The sequence below is a fragment of the Tenrec ecaudatus genome, chromosome 10 (genome assembly GCF_050624435.1).
Source record: "Tenrec ecaudatus isolate mTenEca1 chromosome 10, mTenEca1.hap1, whole genome shotgun sequence".
In the NCBI taxonomy this organism is placed as follows: domain Eukaryota; kingdom Metazoa; phylum Chordata; class Mammalia; order Afrosoricida; family Tenrecidae; genus Tenrec; species Tenrec ecaudatus.
The window spans coordinates 67,075,625-67,096,905 of record NC_134539.1 but is presented as its reverse complement, the minus strand read 5'-3'; the positions used below and the strand labels follow the sequence as shown (position 1 = coordinate 67,096,905).

At 43.5% G+C, this 21,281-nt stretch overlaps 1 protein-coding gene across 1 annotated transcript in view; it reads right to left on the bottom strand.

Annotated features, from left to right (window-relative positions):
• The window catches only part of TRPM6 (transient receptor potential cation channel subfamily M member 6), a 206,374-nt gene that overhangs the window by 58,827 nt on the left and 126,266 nt on the right, over positions 1-21,281 (bottom strand). Inside the window, exons 18-23 of the mRNA XM_075560537.1 lie at positions 16,803-16,949; positions 13,456-13,584; positions 11,548-11,799; positions 8,450-8,624; positions 7,182-7,296; positions 4,280-4,473 (exon numbers count right to left, since the gene is read on the bottom strand). Coding sequence (XP_075416652.1) covers positions 4,280-4,473; positions 7,182-7,296; positions 8,450-8,624; positions 11,548-11,799; positions 13,456-13,584; positions 16,803-16,949 — 1,012 coding nt within the window. The remainder of the gene's footprint in view (positions 1-4,279; positions 4,474-7,181; positions 7,297-8,449; positions 8,625-11,547; positions 11,800-13,455; positions 13,585-16,802; positions 16,950-21,281) is intronic.

The following is a 21,281-nucleotide window of genomic DNA, read 5'->3' as shown; positions in this document are numbered from 1 at the left end:
TGCTTCTTCCCGACTTGCTCCGTTAACAGCCGGGGACCATTCAGAAATGTGTTTGTGTGGAGCAAACACTTTCTCTTCAGTATTTTCCTGTAGTCACACAGTCGCATAAAAAAAATCACTACATGGATATGCAAATAGAAAGGAATCTGATTGCCTTTTGTGTTACCTTGCCAACTGTTTTAGCTATCCAAATGACAATGAGTGATCTATAAATTAAAATCAATGACAAAAGGGAATGTCTGCTATATTCAGTGAATCTAAGAAAGCTTTGAGTTGTTACGCTGCTAAGTCAGTCTATGGAAAAAGAGACTATTATTATCGGTCAAAGATATATATCTAGCTGGATATAACGAACTCATGAAAAGACATTTTCTGTGATATGATGAGGCCAATGAACGACTGAGCCAACCTTCACCCTGCACATTCGCCCTACCGTGTGAACTCTGGCTCTAAGCAGTGTTAGATGCAACCATGTTGCTTCACCTTTTCAGCAAGTTCTCAATACTTGGAAATGGTAATACAATGATGCTGCTAAAAATATAACATTTTAAGTGTTCCCTTCCTTCAAGAGTGTCAACTTCCATTCGTGAGAAGGGAAAGAGAGAGAGAGAGAATCTCTACAGCTCTTGAGGATTTTTCAAAAAATGCACGTGTTTCACTATTTTGCAATATAATGAAAACTGAAATGCTAGCTTTAATTACAAACATATTGGTTAAGGCAAATAGTAGTCAGAAGTATAATAGGTTAACAACTTATGCATACTACATTTTAAAAGGAAATAGAGGAAAGAACTAGGAGGCAAAAGACATTTATAGAGGTCTAAATGCAGGCATGTACATATGTAAATGTATTTATATATAATAAGGAATTAGATGTATGTACATATATTTACATGTTAAATATCCACATAGTAGATGGACATTGGGCCTCTACTCAAGTACTCCCTCAACACAACAACACTTTGTTCTAATAACCCGGCATTCCATGAGGCTCACTTCCTGATATGATCACTTAAGACAAAGCGGGTGCATAAGCAAATGTGGTGAAGAAAGCTGATGATGCCCGGCTATCAAATCATATAGCATCTGGAGTCTTAAAGGCTTGGAGATAAACAAGCAGCCATCTAGCCAAGAAGCAACAAAGTCCACATGGAAGAAGCACACCAGCCTATGTGATCATGAGGTGCCGATGGAATCAGGTATCAGGCATCAAAGACCCAAAACAAAAAATCATATCAATGTGAATGATAGGGGGTACAGAGTGGAGACCCAAAGCCTATCTGTAAGCAACTGGACATCCCCTTACAGAAGGTCACTGGGAGGAGACCAGGCAATCAGGGTGCATTATAGCACTGATAAAACATATAACTTCCCTCTAGTTCTTTAATGCTTCCTCCCTCCCTTCCCACAATCATGACCCCAGTTCTACCTTAAAAATCTGACTATACCAGAGCATGTACACTGGTACAGATAAGAGCTCTAAACACAGAATCCAGGACAGGTAAACCTTTCAGGTCCAATAATGAGAGTAGCATACCAGGAAGGTAAGGGGAAAGGTGGGAGAAGAAAGGGGAACCCGATCACATGATCTACATATAAGCCCCCATCCCAGGGGGAGAAACAACAGAAAAGTGGGTGGGTGACATGAAAAAAAATAATTATCAAGGGTTCATGAGGCAGGGAGGGTGAGGGAGGGAGGAAACGAGTTGCTAGCAAGGGCTCAAGTAGAAGTAAATGTTTTGAAAATGATGATGGCAACATATGTACAAATGTGCTTGACACAATAGATGTTCATATGGATTGTGATAAGCGCTGTAAGAATCTCCAATAAAATTATTGGGGGGGGGGGGAATGTATGCTACTTTTTCTGAGTTCTATGGTATGGAAGAATCTTTCAGACATTACATAGAAAAGCAGTCTCCCCAGCCCACTCTAAATGCCTCTTTACAGCAAAGAATGCCCTGTGAGCGGAAAACTCTACAATTGAGACGATTTGAGTTCTCTATGGATTCCTAAAAGCAGACACCCAAGGGAGCACTTCCAGTGGCTGAGACGATTTGTGGTGCTTTCTTATGATTGTCCACCTGGTGGCGCTGCTGCCCCGCATGGAGAGCTGTCTAGGCTCACTTCACCAGATTGGAAGTAATGTTACAATCAGAAATTCCAAAGCCAAGGGTGAACTCACTTTGGCATATGCCAAATTTTATTGGGGGTGACTCATTTTTGAACATCATAAAATTCACCAGAGTCATCTTGTAAGCCCAGATCAAGAACAGCTCTCTGGTAAGTTGCTGGGTGTCTGGCCAGATCCTAGTCATCCCAGTGTCTCTCAAGCAGCTCGTATTGTTCAGTCAGAGGCACCGCTGAGTGGAATCCAACCCTTGGGTTAGCAGCGAGGCGCATTAGCTCACCTCCATGACTAGGTGGCAATGGTTCTGGGAAAACAGCCGGTATTTGATTTCAGATTTCTGTGTTACCCACCACTAGGCGGTATATACTGTAACTCATTGTAACCCTGGTTCCCAAGACTGTATATTTTTACAGGTGCAGACAGTCTCATCGTACTGTGGTTAACCCGGTGCCTCCCAGTGTCACAATGCCACCAAGGCTCCTGAGACTCAATGCCACCAGGGCTCCTGAGACTTCTACATCGGAAGGCTAACATCGTACAATTAGAAGTCTGCAAAGTAACTTCAGTTGCCCTTCGGTGGTTCTCTTGCAAGCTGAATCTTTCAAAGGAAGGAATAAAAACAGGCTCTTCTTGCAAGTGAGTCAAGGGGAGAAAAATATATCACAGAGCCAAACATCAGGAGCAAACGCAGACCACCCGCTTTACCTATCTCTATGCACTGCGCAATGGCCTGGCCCCAAGGACTTGCTTCGATGTGTATTCGTAATGCACAATCCTATTTGTGAAACCCTGGGACCAGGCGTGTTTTGGAATTCACTGCTTTCTCTTCTAGGTCTGAAAAAGTAATGCAGTGCAGATAATAGAAAATGAAGTAAAATGCTCGGCCGCATATAGGGCAGCCCCCTACCCAAACACCTTCTCGTTTCTGCAGCAGAATGAATACGCATTCACCTATGGGATGAACAGGATCACTAATCTCACACCCGGGTCTGTACATTCTGTTACCCAAGGAAGTCTTCCCCCAATGACTGATGGTGAAGCTTTCCATTATCAGAGATATTTTGCATATGGAAATCAGGACAAGGTTTGTGAACTCATGCCCACAAATGAGACAGAAATTGGGCATTAACCCACTAATGGTGGGAAGGTTTGCTAGGGACCTCATCGATCAGTAAGAAAGCCCATAAGAAGTCATGTTCTCTTATCACAACCGGGCGATGGTCACGTCACGTGGTCAGGCAGGGACTGAGCAAGATGACCTAGGATAACCTGCAGATGTGTGGACTTAAACTTTGCAGAAAGGAGAGCCGAAGTTCTGGAAAATACAAAAGATTCACTTCAGAATGACTTCACCACTCAAGAGATTGGGAAGCGGAAAACGTGGCTGGTCTAGTGTGCTCAGGCTGGAAGGCCTTCTCTAGTGCAATTCCATCCTCAACCACCAGGACATGAGCACACATGCTTGTGGTTGTCCTGTGGGAGTTATTCTGACAAGGGCCTGGGACAGCAGAGGAGTCACAGATGTAACCTTTTCACACGGGCAAGCAGAGTGGCTGCGGCTGCCTATAATTCCTTTCAAATAATCTTGACCAGAGTGGCTGCTAATGCATTTACTTAGACCCCGATCATCACGTGTCTGTCACTGTGGCCTCTCAGGGTGGCATGCGTGTTCCTATCATGCTGGAAGCTTGAATTCCAGTGTTTCCAATGCCGGTGTGGTCGTTCTTCATGGGCATGTTTCAGTAGCGCTTTCGTACTCATACGGTTAATGAAGAAGACACCTGGTAACCCTTGCGAACATGAGTCATTGAAAACCGTGTGACTCACAGTGTAGTCCTAGGTGGTAGAGCGCTGGAAACTAAGGCTCTTGGATTGGAAGAACTCAATATTATACTCCTACACACGAACAGTCAGGAGAGTGGCGCTAGTCAGGTGAAGTTGACTCTGTCGCTCATAAAGTTGCCCCACATCGGAGCTGACGCTAGGATGACCCACAAAACAGAGCATCCATTGGTGTTCGGTTGTCAGCTAGCTCCCAGGGCCTTCCATCCTGAGCCGTGAATTTGTTTTATCCACAAGGCTCCAGTGCCTTGGCTTTGGATCACCATAATTTAATCTCCCCTTTCTGCCCCACCAGCAAGTACTCACTTAATCCAACATCTTCCTCCTCTTGGTCATTTGGGATCTGACGATGGCAAAGGGATCGGATGAGGAGACCAGCGTGGCACAGCAGGATGAAAGGTGGGGGCAGCCACGGCTTCTCATGGTAGGTCATGATGTAGCGATAGCGGTTGAATTTCCATAGCTTATCGGACATGCACTTCATATCCATGTAAACATTGCTGTGTGTTGCAGAAAGAGAGAGTCAATGTTAAAATACTGAAACCTGAAACACGGGATTCAGATTCTTTTTTTTCCAGTTGTGAGGACTAAGTCACTCCATATTACCACACAGTTACCCAAAAAATTATCCTCACTAGGTTTCCAGTCCACCTTTCACCAAACAAAATTCATAAATTTCCTATTATAATTAAATATACTAACATCCTAATCAGAATAATGTCTAGGCAGAAACTACTATTAGAGGAAAAGAGGTCATATTTTAAATGCAGCGAATGGAAGTTGTCCTCTGGAGCTCAGCATGCTGCACGTCCTGTCAGATCAGGGGAAAAAAGACGTGAATCAAAGCCTGGAGAACTCTACAAGTGTCATGGGGCCATGGGACCCACCACCCTCCCAGATGGCCTCACTCTGATTCTGTCCCCCACAATCTCAGCAATGATGGCATTGGCGTCAGTGACGTCCCCTTGTCCAGTCCTGTCCAACAGGCCATGAGGTCCTACGTGGACAGTAAGGCTGGGCCAGTACTTGAGCCAAGTGAAGACTATGGAAGTCATTCTCAAGTTCAAGTCCTCCAGAGAGAGGCCCAGGCCACTTGGAGGGGAGCCTCCCTCTGTGTCTAGGCATGGAGGGAGAACATCAGGCATTTCTTACCCACGTCACCACTCTGCCTGCAACCGGCGGCCAGCAGTGCCACCTTCTCCTGGATGCCTTCAACGGCATGGAGCCCTAGCTGAGAGTGCACACCCAGAGCAATGGCGAGCTCATCCTGCAAATGGGCCAGTGCCAGCCACCTGCCATCAAGTGGACAAGTTCAACGTCCAGGGGCTCCCAGACTCCTCTGGGGAGAAGGGACAACTGGTAAACCCTGAAGAGCTGGAGGAAGAGAAATGGAAAGTCTTCGGCCTGGAGAACAACAGCCAGTCGGATATCCACTGGGAAATCTCGGCCCTGAAGCAGCATGGACAGGCCCTCATGGAAGACCTCTGTGACCAGCTGGTCCTGGAGCACCTGAAGCTGGTGGCCCTTCACTGGGATGTGCTGGGGCATGAACAGCTGGGTGCGCACAAGGCAGAGACCACCTGTAGTGTGGGCGACCCAGTACATCTGGAGTTGCAGGTGACAATCAGAGCATGAGGCCCTCCCCGACCGGGACCACCAGAACAGACCTGTGTAGCATGGTCTCCTCCATGGGCTTCAGCACCTTGGGGGCCCCCTCTTCTTCTATTACCACCCCCCACCCAGGGGGGCGGGGATTTCCAGGCCCAGTGTGCCTGGCCTGAGCTTCCTGCCCTATCTTAAGGTGGCTCCCTACTTGAGGGTAGGGAGGCTAGGGAGGAGAGTTCCTGGCCTCCTCCCACCTTTGTAGATCCATTCTTCCCCTAGACTGGCCTTCTCCCCTCCCCTCCCTGCCCCTCCCCTCTCTGCTGTAGCCCTCTTCCTAGGTTGCCCACCTCATCCACACTCTACACCCAATGAGCAGCACTTCCTCCCCTGGCCTAGAGTCCCAACTCTGTCCCTGTGACCTGCGATCCCAGGGCAGCCCTGGTCCTGCTCGCACCTCTGCGAGCAGCCCCTGCCATTAGCAATAGGAAGGGCAAGGCGGCAAGGAGCAGGAAGGGGCTGTTGATTTGTGTGGTTGTGACAAGTGCTCCAATAAAGAGCCTGCCTCTCTTCAGCCTCACACACACACACACACACACACAATCGTAAGATAAAAGAAAATTAAAAAGAGGGCATCTGAGCAATGACTTGGTGGAGCCTGGGCGTCACATGATCTGACATAAGTTTTTAAGGGTAATTCTAATGACGGCGTTAAGGTCAGAATAGAGGGGCCAAAGGCAGAAGCAGGGACATAAGGTTCATAGTAGTGGGATTGTTAGGGGTAGCTGGATAGATGGGGCTTCGGACAGGTTAGAGGTAACGGTGTAAAGAAGCTTCAAGAATGACTCCAAGATTTTTGATCTGAACAACTGGGAAGATGGAATTGCCACACACACACAAAAAAAAAAAACTGTCATGGTCTTCGCCGTAAGTTTTTAAGAGATTACCAGTCGAAATAGGAAAGTTAAAGGAATCAAGAACCCTGCTTGGAACATTTAAATTTGGAAATCTGCGCATTTAACTACATGTGCATGGGCCACATGCACCTGTATGACTGATCAGAGCTTAAAAAAGAGATCTGTCTGGAGATGCAAACCGGGGGTTGCCAGCAGCATACGCTCCGCAAGATAGGAAGCTCCAGGAATCAGATCTCCAGACAAGTAAAGGCAGAAGACGGGTAAATTCTGAGCCCAAGAACACCCCCGGGTGAGAAGGTTTGGAAGACATCAACCCATGCAAGGAGATGCCATGAAAAAGGAGACAGAAGAAAACGGAATGACATACATCAATGGTCAAGTCAAGGGAGTCTACCCAGACCTCCTTAGACAGCTCTGGCTCCTAGCAACTACAGGGAGTCTCCTAAGATGCTCTTTGGTTGCTTAATTACCACGCATGGTCTTCTTTTATTCTGTCCTTACTATTTCTCTCCACCCGCTGATTTTTCTCTTTCCAGTCTTTGCTTTACCCGACACACGTTTGCATGCTCATGTCTTAAAACAGAATGATAAAACACAGACCACACCAAAACAGAGGGTTGATTTCTCACAAGACAGATAAATCTGCCCAAAATGCCTGTCCCCGTTTGGAGTTAAGGAAACAAACCTACTTGAAGAAAGCAATGAGCAGGTTCACCATGATAATATATTGCACGAAGAGGTAGACAGCTTGAAGAAACGGAGTAAGGAAAGAACCAGGAAGGCACGAGGTGTTCTTCTCACAAACTGCAAATGGGAACATAATAAATTTAAAAAGAAAGGTAAAACAAATTACAGTCACATGCCTCTGGACAAATCTTTAGCACATCGCTTTTGCAGAATACTAAAAATATGAGGGTAAGTCAGAGAGAATTGCTACTTGAGTGCTACTTCATACGTGCACAAGCTGGCTCCAAACAACACATGCAAAAGCATGTCTCCACAATCAGCGGAAGGTTGCACACGAGTCCGCTCAGCAATACCCTTGTTGTCGGCTTCCTAGCTTCCAAAGAGGCCCAGTCAAAACAGGCTTCCCCAGGATCTGCTGGGCCACTAACATCCAAGGCAGAGAGGTCAGCTCAGAGGGTTGTGGAAGCTGTTTTTCTGTTGTCATTATTTCTAGAACTCGTAGGAGTTCAGGATGACCAGGAGGGGGCTTGTTATGAAATTTTAAGGAAACTGAAAACTGTTGGTGAGAAAAAGACCAGGAACATTTCCCATCGCAATACACCTGCTCCTGCTTCTAGGATGGCCAGGGCTGTCCTACAAGAATTTTGTTAGGAAGGCTTGCCCCATCCACTCTGTAGTCCTGATCTTGCCCCATTCAGGCTTCTTTTTGTTCTCAAAGCTCTTGGTGTAAATCAAAGAGATAGAATTTTCCGGAGAAGGGCTAGCACAAGGGAGCCACTGCTTTAGAAATGCATAGACCTATATGTGGGATAAATGATAGCTCTCCACTTTTATATTTTTGTTTAATAACCAGTTCTATCGTTGTTGTTGCAATACTCTTGGACTTACCCTCATATTTGATATTTTTAATATTCAGATTATTGTTTTCCAGATCTAAAAAAATTTAAGGTCCAACAAAGAATCAATTTCTACATAATAGAAAATCCCATGTTGCTGTCACTGTTGTGTTAGCTGCCATCATCTCACCCCACAACTCAAGGCCACACAAGAGGATCAAACTAACACTGGCTGATTGTCACCAGCCCTTTGTTCCTTTGCATGGGAGCTCCGATGGGCCAAGTTCAACACTATGGCAACACACAAGCCCCCACCGAGCTGAGAGGTGGCTGTGCTTGACAGGCACCGGATGGGGATGAAACCCAGGTCTCCGGCCTAAATGGTGAGAATTCTACCACCGAACTGCCGGTGCCCTTGAAGAGCCCATACGCACCATCTATATCCGCAGCATAAACTTCTCCGTATATCATCCAGTAGGGTTCAAATACAATATCTCGAGCTAGCTTCCAAGATGGAGGCTCCTTTGGGGAAAGAATGGCCTTACGTGCCACTCCGAAGCTCAGCAGGACTATGGCCATCATGATCACGATGTAGAACATGTTTGTTGTCTGCAAAATAGCACAGCAAAAGGGGGGGTTTACCAGAGAGCTGAAACTTAAAACTATTTAATTACTGTCTCTACATTTCTCATCTTCCCTGTCCTGAGGCTGGGGCCACGTGACCTCCGCAAAAGGACTGATGAAATAGCATTGAATTCTGTCACTCTGCTTCCTTGGATTTTCTCAGGTACTGCTGTAGGAAAGCTTGAAATTCACATGCTGACATGGAGTTTACACAGTGAACGGATGCCAGGTCCTTAAGAGACTGTGAAGGAGGCCCCGTGTGGTGTAAAGAGTTAACCACATGGCTGTGAACTACAAGGTGGGCAGTTCAAATCCATCAAAAAGTGCTGATCTGCTGCTAAAGGATCAGAGTGTGGAGCTCGCCCCAAACTCAGTACACGGAGAAAGAACACTGTGAAAATAATTAAGGCGACGGGTGGCATCAGCACATACCATCTAACAAACGTCACCAGGGCCACACACCAAAAAAAGCATTTCCAGTCTAAGCGAAAAGTGTGGAGTGAGAAGGTCTGTCTGTGGGATCCCGGAGGTTCTCTTCGCCTTCACTCCCCGCCCCCTTCTTGTCTGCCCTGCCTCTCGTTTCTAAGAGCTTGCCACATGCCCGGTGGTGAGTGTTCTAGAAGGGAAAGCCATAGGTGACCTTGAGATGCTGCGTTTAGAGCTCAGATCTTAGACCCTCGTGCAAGGCCAGATGGAGAGAGCTGACGAGATGACAGGGATCTCAGGGAACAGATTGGAGCCTGGGGGCAGCTGACATTCAAATAATAATCTCTCTATATGTGCCTTTGGAAATGTACTCGGCCTTTTTCTTGCAAAGGGTAGATAATAGGATTCTTGTGGCTGTTAGGTGCCATCCAGTCATCTCTGACTCAAAGTGAGCCTGTGCGTGCAACAAAGGAAAGAAATACTGCACCGTACCGGGCCATCCTCACATTGGCTACGTTTCCGTCCCTGCAGCCACACTGTCAGCATCTCCCCTGAGCACCTCCCTGTTCTAATGTGCCAAGCACGATGTCCTGTTTCCGTGACTGGTCTTTCTTTGTGACAGGTCCGAAGTAGGTGAGACAAAGTCTGGCCTCGTTGCTTCTCGGGTACCTTCTGGTTATACTTCCTCCGAGACATGTTTGTTTGTTCTGGTGGCTGGCAGTCCATGGTCCTTGCAGCACTCTTTGCTAGGACCATAATTCAAATACAGCATTCAAACTGAACAACAATGATCTACTTCAGCCTGTCTGCGTGGTGCTTGAGAAATACCATGGTCTATAAATGCCATGAATTCGGCCCGTTGTACCTCAGTGACAATTTTGCTTTTGAACGCGTGTCAGAGATCTTGTGCGGCAGATTTTCCAGGTGCAGTGTATTGTGTGGTTGCTGATTTTATGGGTGTTGATTTTAGATTCAAGTAAGATGAAATCCTGGATAACTTCCATCTTCGCTCTGTTTGTCATGTTGTCTGTTGGCCGGGCGATGAAAATATTGGGTTTCTTTATGAGAAGGTGTAATCCAGATTTAAGGCTGTATTATTTGATCATCATCAGTCAATGTTTCAAGTCCTCTTCTCTTCCAGCAAGCAAGGTTGTGCTGTCTGCATCTTACAGGTTGTTGATGCGTCTGCCTTCTGTCTTGATGCCATCTGGTCCTCCGTCTCTGGTGGGGTACTCACAAGCCAGGTGGAATAAGTATGGTGAAAGGACCAATCCTGACACCCAGCCTTCCTGACGGTGAACCACCATGACTCCCTGCTCTGTTTGGATGGTTGCCCTCTGGACAAGTGCCAGGGAAGCACCATGAGGTGTTCCCGCTCAACACAACATCCCCATTGATTGTCAGGATCCACACAAACTAATGCCTTTCGGTCAATGAAATATGCTGATATTCTTTGTTTTCAACCAAAACCCCTCCCATGTCAGCAATGATATCCCTTCGTCCGTGTCATCTTCAGAACGTGGAGTCAGGGCACACATCTGGCCCTTGGGAATATAATAGGATTGAGCAGCTGTGCTCCGTGAGGTTTCGTTGACTCCTTTTTTTCAGAAGCAGATCCTCATCTGCCTTTGAGATAGTGAATTTTCATTGTGCCAACCTGGCCGAGAAACACATGTGGGGCTAATTGAAGAGTGGAGGGACAAATGGCTCGGTGAGCCTCGCCTTTCTAGGTCTGGCTCTCTTGCTCTGTGATGGTCGGACTAGGGTGCAGAGGCCTTAGCCTGGTCCCTGCTTCAGCTGACAAGGCTCACTTCCTGCAAAACATCCCCGAGGAGAAGCCACATGGACCTATCCCTGGGTGCTGGAGCAGCCATGTGGAGACCCCTGCCAGAGCTGAGAGGCTTACATGTTCACTGACTCGACTTTCCTCCTGCAGTTGGCATCATTGTGTGTGTTTTGTGAGATGGAGGAGGACTTTGTGGATCGGTGTCGAACATATGGGTTTTGTTGGACTTGTGGGCTTGGGGAGCACTGGGTTGGGATGTTTTCTTGATGTGCACTTACCCTTTACATAAAACTCTCTTATACATGAGTTTCTGTGGATTTGTTTCTACAACGTACCCAGACTACTACAGCCTTAGTCTGAAAGCGACACTGGAATATCCTCATCATCACAGCCACACACAAGCTCCACTGAGAGACAGATGGACATTGGCCAGGATTTGAACTCAAGGTCATCTGCACAGAAGGGAAGCCTTCTACCACTCTGCACGAATCCCTGACTTTGAGGCAGACTGAGTGCACTGATCAACTACCCAACACGTTATGTAAAGCTATGCATTTTTTAATATTAATTTGTGGTTATAAGAAAAGTACCTGATAAAGAGGATCTTCTGACTGTGTTTCCACAAATAATTTCAAATGTCAACCCATTGGGTATTCATTATCAAGAACCTTAAATATAAAATCTGGTAGCACTCACCATTTTTGCAATCATGGTCAGATACGGGCCTGCATGCTGATTCACAGCGAAGAAGTCCAGGAGCTTTGTGTACCAGAAGATGATGTCGATGCAGTAAATGAGTCTTCCTGCGGTGTAAAGAGGGTCATCACCCCACCGGAGGCCAAAACCAACTAAAAACAGGACAATAGCCAGAGTTTCCATCAGGTTCCAGTACTCACTAATCCATACTTTCACCTTTTGAGTAAACTTCCCAGGCTCTGAAATACAGACCTAAAAGAAGAAAGAGGGAAATGTGAAGGGGTATAACTTCAGCATCTCAGCAATGTTATTTTCTCTAATATTATCCTCTCACCCAATGAATCACTTAAATTCTGCCAGTCCTGAGATCACATGGCGTGTCTAGAGGCTTTGGCTATCCCCAGGTAGTGAGCGACTAACCCGTTCCGGGGGTCATGGTTACAGCTCTGGGCTGCCACCTGAGAGGGTGGCTGCTGGAAAGCAGCCCTGCCTCTGCATGAGCATGATGTGGCGGTCCGCATCCACAGAGGTCACAGCCTTGGATCACAGCTTTAAGCGGTGGGTTCTACTCTACCACCCAGGGGAGTGAGGAGCCACAATCAACTTGATGGCCAATGGGTAATATCAGTGTATGTTAACGACGTCATGAATGCCAGCCAGCCACGGAAAACACAACCCCAAACACAAAGAAATCGACAAAACAAAATGTAATGTTTCGACCTTTTATTAGTCCCAACTTACAGTGGAACCAGGAAGACATGCTTAACCTTTAGAGCTTGCAAGGAAGCTACGACTGTGTTCCGGTTCCACTTCCGGAGGCAGAGCAGAAACAAAGATGGAAACTAAAAACACTAAGCTTTTGTCCCGGTGTTGCTATCTAGTGGATTGCCGACAACTGACTAAGAAAGGATATCAAGCTGACTGTTGCAGGAAATTATCCCTGTGAAAGAATATCAGACAAATTTAAAGGTAAAATAAGTAAACTTATTTTGTCTGAAGCACTAAGAAATTGGAAAATTCAGAGAACAATTTTCTCCTGAACTGTTTTCGCTAATCTGTAAAGGCCATAATAGTAAATAGTAGGCAATATCGTTAAAATGGCAAGAATATGGCTACTTAATATATAATGAGTCATGTTAGCTCTGAGACATGATAAATGTATATAAGCACATAGGTACAAAAGACGCATATATTCACATCTAAAGCAGTTTAAATAATAATTGTATGCAATTACAGATTTTACTGCCTGGGAATGCTAATCTCTCTCTCTCTCTCATTTTAAAAAGATTCATTGCAAATGAGAATTTTGTTTTGTGTCTCAGATGACTTGCCTTAAAGGCATTTTCAGTTTCAATTTTCAAAAGCAGAATATTTCAAGAGCTATAAATGAACATTTTATATGTTGCACAATGTTGTCTATTTTTGTGCCACTTTGTAAAATGAAACTCATAGTACAGTAATGCTAAGCTATAAAAATCAATCCCATAAAAAAGACACTTCCAGAAAATCAAATGGTTAGAAGGTTTAATAATAACATATCACATTAGCCCTGATAAGCATAGTAAGATGTGTCCTTTGAAGATGATTAAGAAACTTCTAATAATCTATGTTATCCTAAGACAGCTGCTTCCAAAGAACAGCCACCCCCTGACAGTATTTGGCAAGAATAAAGGATACTTCCCCCAGAATACTGTATCATGCAATGGGTTCATGCATACCAATGATGGTGATGGTGGGGCAGAACCAGGCAGCAATTCCATTTTGTACTTGGTATCATCACAAACCAGAGTCAGCTCCACAGCCACTTACCACGTGATCATGCGAATCAGGAGCAGCACTTCCAGTCTTCCCCCCACCCCAACCCCCAACCCCCCTGGACCTGTTGATTTCCATCCAGGATCAACTCACCTCCCTGACTTTCTCAATGGCATTGGTGAAGATGTAAATGATAACAAGCCACTCTTGCATGCTGGGCTGGGGCTTCATCTCTACCAGCACAGTGTAAGTGAACAGCATGAGGAATGCCAAATAAGCCATCTATGAGGGGGAAGGGGGACACACACACATTCCCTGGAGATGAATGAGAGGTGCAAGGAGAATGCCAAGCACAGACCTATCTAAGCAGAAGCACACCCATGCACTCCGATACAATGACATGAAAGTGTAACTAGGTTTATCTTCTGATTGTGGAAGATCAGCTACTAAGGAACGCACAGGAATGTGTGGATGTCTAGTCTAGAATTTCATGGCAAGAGCCAAGATTCCTGGCTCAGCTTGTTGACTGCTGACCAGAATGCCCATTTGCGCTATCCATAAATCCAGGAGGACTCACATGCCTTTGTCTCCAGTTTAAACCTAGAAAATACCTTTGCCAATACACCAGATGAGCAGTCTCAAGAGATGTGAATTTTCAAATGTAACTACTGCTGGAAACTTTATTTTACACCAATTTAAAAAATCTGGTTAATAAAAAAAGTTTTACCCAAATGTGAGGCCCTTGTGTTTAAAGGCTGTTATGTTTATCTTCAGCAGCCAGTATTCTGTCTGGTACAATGTAGATATTCCATAAACATAGCTGTGCCCATAGTAACTAGATTTTTCCATCTCCAGAGGAATTAAAACCCAGTAAATACACACATGGATATACATAGTGATTAATAGTCTTGTGATCTTGTCTTATCTTTGTAAGTCTCAGAAGTAGACTAGCTGGACATACACTGGTAAAACTGTGACATGTAATCCTAAATCATCATCAGAAAGGCTGTATCAGTTTGCATAATAACTAGTCATAAAGGAGATGGTGCATCCCTTTATGTAGGTTCATGAAATACAAAGGACTCACTGAGTGGCATTTGTGTTAAAAATCCAGTATTAGTAAAGAGGGGTGTGTGTTGTGTGTGTTCACACACCTTACAAGAAGCATCTTATTTTCATCTTAACCCTATTTGTTGTATCTTTTTGAGCTGTATCTAAATTTACTAAGTCTACTTCTTGATATGTTTATTAAGTTTACTTATGCATAGATTACCTAGGGAATGGCTTTAGCCATTTGTGATTATATAATAATGCTATTACTTGTAATAGATGGTATTTAAGACAATCACAGTATATATTACTGCCTACAAATTAAGAAGCTACAGTAGGAAAGAAGAAGAAAGTGAAGGTAAATTTCATTAATCCTATATTGATCTTGGCCTATATCTCACAAGCTGAGTATTTTCACTAACTCTTTGAGATGTGATTTAAACAAGTTCATTCTATCAAGAGTCCACGTTTACATTGTTCTTTGCTTTCACGGTGACCATACAAGTGACTCCTTAGCCTGTACTCTGAAGGACATGGACTATCTTGAACACCTCCTCCCCTGGGCTGCCTTATTCCATTATCTGTACTTTGTCCTGTCCTGTGTTCAAGTCATTCGTATACAGAGACATTTTCCCTTACCAGACCATAATTTGCTTCCTATCACACTAGCACAGAATACTATGTCTTAAAGAAGATCTCACTGATAACTATTGCATGGTCTAAACCTTATATAAAATTTGTCCATAATGCTTTCTTCTTGATGTACAATTGTATAAATGGAACACATTTCTAAGCAAGAGACCAAGAGCTTATGCAATAAGTAATCATCTTGATAAGCAAGCAAATCCTTTACTTGTGAAAAGTTGGGTTACGAAAGTCTGTTTGCTGTCCATCTGGGGAGGAAAATATGGAAATCTGCTTCCTCAAAGATTACAGTCTCAGAAACCTTACAGAGAGGGGATGTTCCACTCTGCCTGATATGGTTACCATGGATCCGATTCAACCTACCAGGAAGGCTACAAACAAACTCAGGGGTTCATTCAAACCAAACCAAGCCAAACTCACTGCGTCAGCAGGATCAAGTCATAGCAGCCCTGTAGGACAGGGTAGAACTGCCCCTGTGAGTTTCTGAGACTGTAACCCTTTATAGGAGGAGAAAGCCCTGTTTTTATTCTGAGGAGTGGGTGGTGGGTTCAGCCTGCTGATCTTGTGGATTACAGCCCAATGCACATCCGGGATGCCCCAGTTGCTCAAGCTTCACACAAACACTGTAGATTGTTGTTCTTGCTTTTGATTCTTCGTTTCTTTCCAATTCTTAAATGTTTGATCCAGAAATGTTTATATTTTTGCTTCTCTATCATTAATATACTTATGACAAAACACTGAAGCACATAGGCCATTCTCTAACAGTGAGACTACATGCCCTCCATCACTGCGAAAACCATCTGCTGTGGGGGTGGGGGGAGGTCTGGCTGGCTTCACTCTATTGCTTAGCTTTGCTCCCCTCTCTAAAAATGCATTGGTTTCAGATTTCTGAGGAAATACACATTGAAATATTTTGTCCTCAGTGATGGGACATAGTTAAAGTTCTTTTGGGTCTACTATCAGAGTCTCTGGATATTTGGTGGCATGTTTATAAAAGCCATTGAAACTGGTCTTATGAAATTAGATCTTATTTAAGGTAAACGATTTTGGTATTCAGAGCTATGCACTTATTTCATAAGAGTATGAAAATAAGTGTAAAAGTGGCCAAGTAAATATTTTTGGAGAACATAGTTAGATAAAGATCCTTTTATAGTCATTTTTCAGATGATTTAGAAGCACAAACTCTTGGCCGTGAGCAATTTAAGTGTAGATCAGTGACATGAGTGCTCCTCCAATGAATGTGACACTCACCCAAGAGAGTTTAAGCACAGCTCATGTTTCCCTGTATCTCCACTACGCACAATCAGTATGTATTTGTTTATACCATGAGCCTTCTCAACGTTTTGTGCCCTGGACTTCTAAGCATATCCTACTGAAGCATCTCCTATGATATAGCAACCATTAGCCTTTTAATCTATATCACACATTATTCCTACGACAATAAAAAGTTGATTCCACTACTGATTCTCATGCCCAAGCTAAAAAGTGAATTCATCTACATGTCACTTAATCCTCCGACACTTGTTAATGCTCCACAGAGCTTCCAGTGTTGAGTCTCAGCTGGGCGAACTAGACACATTCCAAGAAAGAAGAAAATGCTTGCTCTTTCACTTTCAAAGTCGCAGATGCCTGTTCTAACTATCTTCCTACCGGGTCATCTTTTTTACGTCCTTTCTCATCCTCCCTCAAGGTTTTTTTTACTGCACTTCTAATGGCTTTGTCGCACACTATCAAGTCAATCATATTATTACCAACATCATCATTTCTATTAACTGCTATTGATACCATATTTAAATAAGACCAACCGTATAAAACCAAAACTTGACAATCGGAGCACTGTAGAACTCATAGATCTTTCTAGTCCATGGAAGACTTTGGGATTCACTCTTTAAATCAAAGTGATGGTTTTCATCAAGTTTCTCCTCTGTTCCCCTTTCCACATCACAATCTTTCTGTAAAATAAGCAAATAATTATGTATTATCAATGACTTAACTAAAATATCAATAGGGACAAACAATGATAAATATGATAATAATAGATTACAAGTGAATTAAGCACATACCAGGCAGGTTAGACTATTAGGCTTAAAGGGAGAGAAAATGTCATGTATTGCGCAAGTCCTCAATAGGGTAAAAAATATGTTTCCAAATTGTAGACGGATCTCCAAAAATCACACCTAATCAAACTGAGAGTAATCCTTGAGATTTAAAAGTGAACCTTGTTTCTGTTCTATTTGATCTCCTTTATGAGTAATTTCATAATCTACACACAGACTAGATGGGGATAGCCTTGTGAAGAATGGGAATTCCATTAGCACAACTTCATTGTACTAAGGTAGCTGTACATGGATCAGGAGGTCGGGTGTGGTCTTCCCAATTCGATGTCCAACTTTCAAAGGCATATGAGGCAATGGAAAATATTAGGATCAGGCACCTCCAAGTAACACCCTTGCTTTTCAGTACTCTACAGAGATTTTGTGCAAGGTGTACTTTGACCTCTTGACAGTTGCTTCTATGAGAATTGATTGTGGATCGAGGCCAGACAAAATCACTGACAACTTCCTTCTTTCCTTCACTTACATGCTGTTATAGCTGGGAGAACAAGGAAATAATAGATGGCTTAAAATCAGAGAACATGTACATCAGGGTTATATCCTCTCATCATATTCGAACTGTATGCTGACCAAATAAAGAAACTAGATGCTACAAAGAATGAGGCATCAGGACTGAAGGAAGGTGTTTTAAAACCTATACTATGCAGATGACACAACCTTGCTAGCTGAAAGTGAGGACTTCAAGCACTTGCTGATGAAGATCCAAGATTGCAGCCTTCATTACAGAGGCTCGGTATAAAGACAAGCAAACACCTCACAACTAGACCAATAGATAACACCATGACAAGCAATGACAAAATTAAGTTGTCAAGGATTTTGTCTTGCTTGAATCAATAGCCAGTGCTCATGGAAGCAACAGCCAAGAGCTCGAGAGATGCCTGTGTTGGGTAATTTTGATACACAAGACCTCTTTAGAGCATCAAAAAGCAAGGATGTTACCTTGAGGACTGAGATGTGCCTCGTCCAAAGCAGGCATTTTCAAGTGCTTCCTATGCATGTGAAAGTTGGGCATAGAATAAGGAAGCCCAAAGAAGAAGTGATGCATTTGAATTCTGGTGCATGAAAAGAATATGGAAAGTGTCATGGACTAGCAAAAGACCAACCAATCTGTTTTGGAAAAAGTACAGCCAGAATGCTTCTTAGACACAAGAGTGGTGATACTTCATCTCAAGTACTTTGGATATGCTACCAGGGGAGACCAGTCGCTGGAGATGGGCATCATGCTTGGTAAAGTAGAGGGGCAGCAAAAAAGAAGCCCTCAACAAGGCGGATTCATACAGTGGCTGCAACAATGAACTCAGACATAACAGCAATTGTGAGGATGGCACAGGACTGGGCAGTGTATTGCTCTGTTGTACGTAGGGTCGCTCTGAGTTGGAAGCCACTCAATGGCATCTAACAACAACAACAATGGGTAGTCATAAAATCCCAGTGAAATTGGTCATGCATAACCCAGTTATTTCCGTGGTACAGGAGCTAAACATGAGCACTGTAAATGATGCATCTGTTCAGAGTCATAGGAAAGCACAGTACCAGTGTCAGGGCCGTGCTTTTAATAACTTCTCCACTTGTGTATACCTGAGGTTCTTTAACTTCAGTTCTTGGATCCCATGTTTTGTGTGTACATGCATTTTTTCTATGGAAAAGATCAAATGTTCCATAACACAAAGCTATGTGGGTAGTAAAGAATTTGCTGGCTGGCATCAAGTTGGTGCCTAACTCATAGATAACAGTAATGCTTCCATTGACTCATTTTTGGAAGTAAATCCCCAGATCTGGTTTTCTAATCTTAGTCTAGAACAGTGGTTCTTAACCTTCCTAATGCCAGGACCCTTTAATAGAATTCCTCATGTTGTGGTGACCCCCAACCATAAAATTATTTTTGTTGCTACTTCATAACTGTAATTTTGCTTCTGGTATGAATCAGGCGTCCCCTATGTAAGGGTCATTACACACACACACACACACACACACACACACACACCCAAGGAGGTCACAACCCACAGGTTGAGAACCGCTGGTCTAGAAGCTCTGCTAAAACCTGGTCAGCATCACAATACCCCAGCCTCCAACAATAGACAGGTTGTAACGTAGCTCAAGACACATTGGCCAAGAATCAAGCTTGTATCTCCCACAAGGGAGGTGAAAATTCTACCACTGAGTCACCACAAGTATCTAGAAAAGAACTGGGCTTCAATGAAAGAGATTAGTGATTTCAGCTTTAGGCTTCTGGGGGATAATTTCTAAACACTTTGAGTGTCCTGGTTGATAAGCATGTCTTTGCTTATCTGGGATTGTGAACTCTATTGGAAAGTCTTACCAATATGCTCTACGGTAGAGGTTTTGAGTCACATGGTATCAGATCAGCCTCTTGGGGAGACTGGAGACTGATGTCAGTCATGTGGGAAGTCAGCCACATGAGCCTTATTGGTTTGTAACACTTGGTGCACGCAGGAATGTAACACTGTCCTCTGCTCCATTGGGAGAAGGCAATTGGAAGCTCCACATTTGAAATTCTCCTGAACTCTGCCTCCCTTGGCGTATTTTAATCTATATTCACTAGCGACAATAAATTATAAACATCAGAACAACTGTTTCAGTGAATTCTGTGAGCCATTCTACCAAATTATCAAACTTCATCATGGGTGTAAGGACCCTAAAATTTAAAAAATTAGACCCCAAAACTTGAAATTGGCATGAGAAGAGAGAGTGATCGTATGGACTACGCCCTCTAACAATGCATTATGTTTCAAGCTCAGGGTTCACCCTGATAAGATAGTGTGTAGCCAGTAACTTTCTATGCATACAACTACTTAAGTGACCACTCAGAAGGGAATTTTAAAAAAAGAAAGGAAAAGAGATCTTATAGATCATTGCATCAAGAAGGGAATTCAAGGGAAACAAAGAGATTTTGCACTACTTTATAAAGGGCTGTGTGGTTTGAATTTTTAATGGAAAATGCATTACTATTGTAACTTTTGAAAAGTCATATTGAAAGAAAATAAAGGAATGTTCTCTGTTGTCCTTCAGACGAATACATTTCTTCAGCCTACCCACAAAACGTCTCTAATGCCAGGTCTGCAAGGTTAGCAAGATTGTTCAAGTTTTGCTTGAATTGGCCGAGTGGTTAGAGGCAAATGTGATTTTTGTGGCCCCAGGCATCTAGATGTGTTATCTACATCACCTAGTGGATTGTTCAGTCATTCGAGTCACATTGAGCAGTAGGAGAAGTATGTGTGACTTAGAGGTATGACAACTGCCCCCACTCCTAACAGGTCTGAGGCAGCTTAGAGCAAAAGTGGCTTAAAGCCCATTAGAAAAATCATCATTTATTGATATCTTACTGACATCTATACCACTTTGAAAGACCTTGGAAAGTAATTTAGGTGATTGTCTTATTATTAAATAACTTCTTTATTATTTCCTCTGGTAGTGTTTTATCAGATCTTGATTATTCTTGACAATTTTGATATCTAGAGATTATAAAATGTTTATAGAGAATAATTCTGAGTTGCATTCCAAGACACCAACGCCATGGTAAAGACAATGTAGAAATATAAATTCAAATTCAAGGCTTTTCATTTTTTAATAAATGAAGGTACAAGGTAAATATTTAGCTGAGCAAACTTTTATTCCATTCACAGGTCTGTCTGCTGATCTCGCTCTTTCTCTCTCCAGTGACCAGCAAGCACACAGAATAAAATTAAAATGTCAACAATCAACCCTACTATAATTCATGACTAGTTTCCATTGTGTTATAGTCACCTTTCTTGTTTAATGATACTTTGATAAGATAGATTTCATTATTCAATTTTTAAAATCCATCTTTGCCCTTCAAACCTGCTTCTCTTCCCAGATGCTTCAGGTGACCTCCTTTTCCTCATCATGCTCCCACCTTCTTTGCCATTGCCTTCTTAGCCACGTTCAATGTTCAGGCCCTCTTTGACATCATCTCTGAACAGCTCTCTTCTCCACACCTTCCATTGCTACTTACTCTGACTCTTATTCCTTCTCACTAGCCTACATTCTCCCTGCTTCCAGCCTGTCTGCTTATGAAATCATCCCACATGCTGGTGTTGCTGGTGGTGTTAAACGCCATCAAGTTGGTTCTGAGCCATAGTGACTCTATGCACAGCAATGAGAAATGCAGTAAAAGCCTGTCCGTCTACA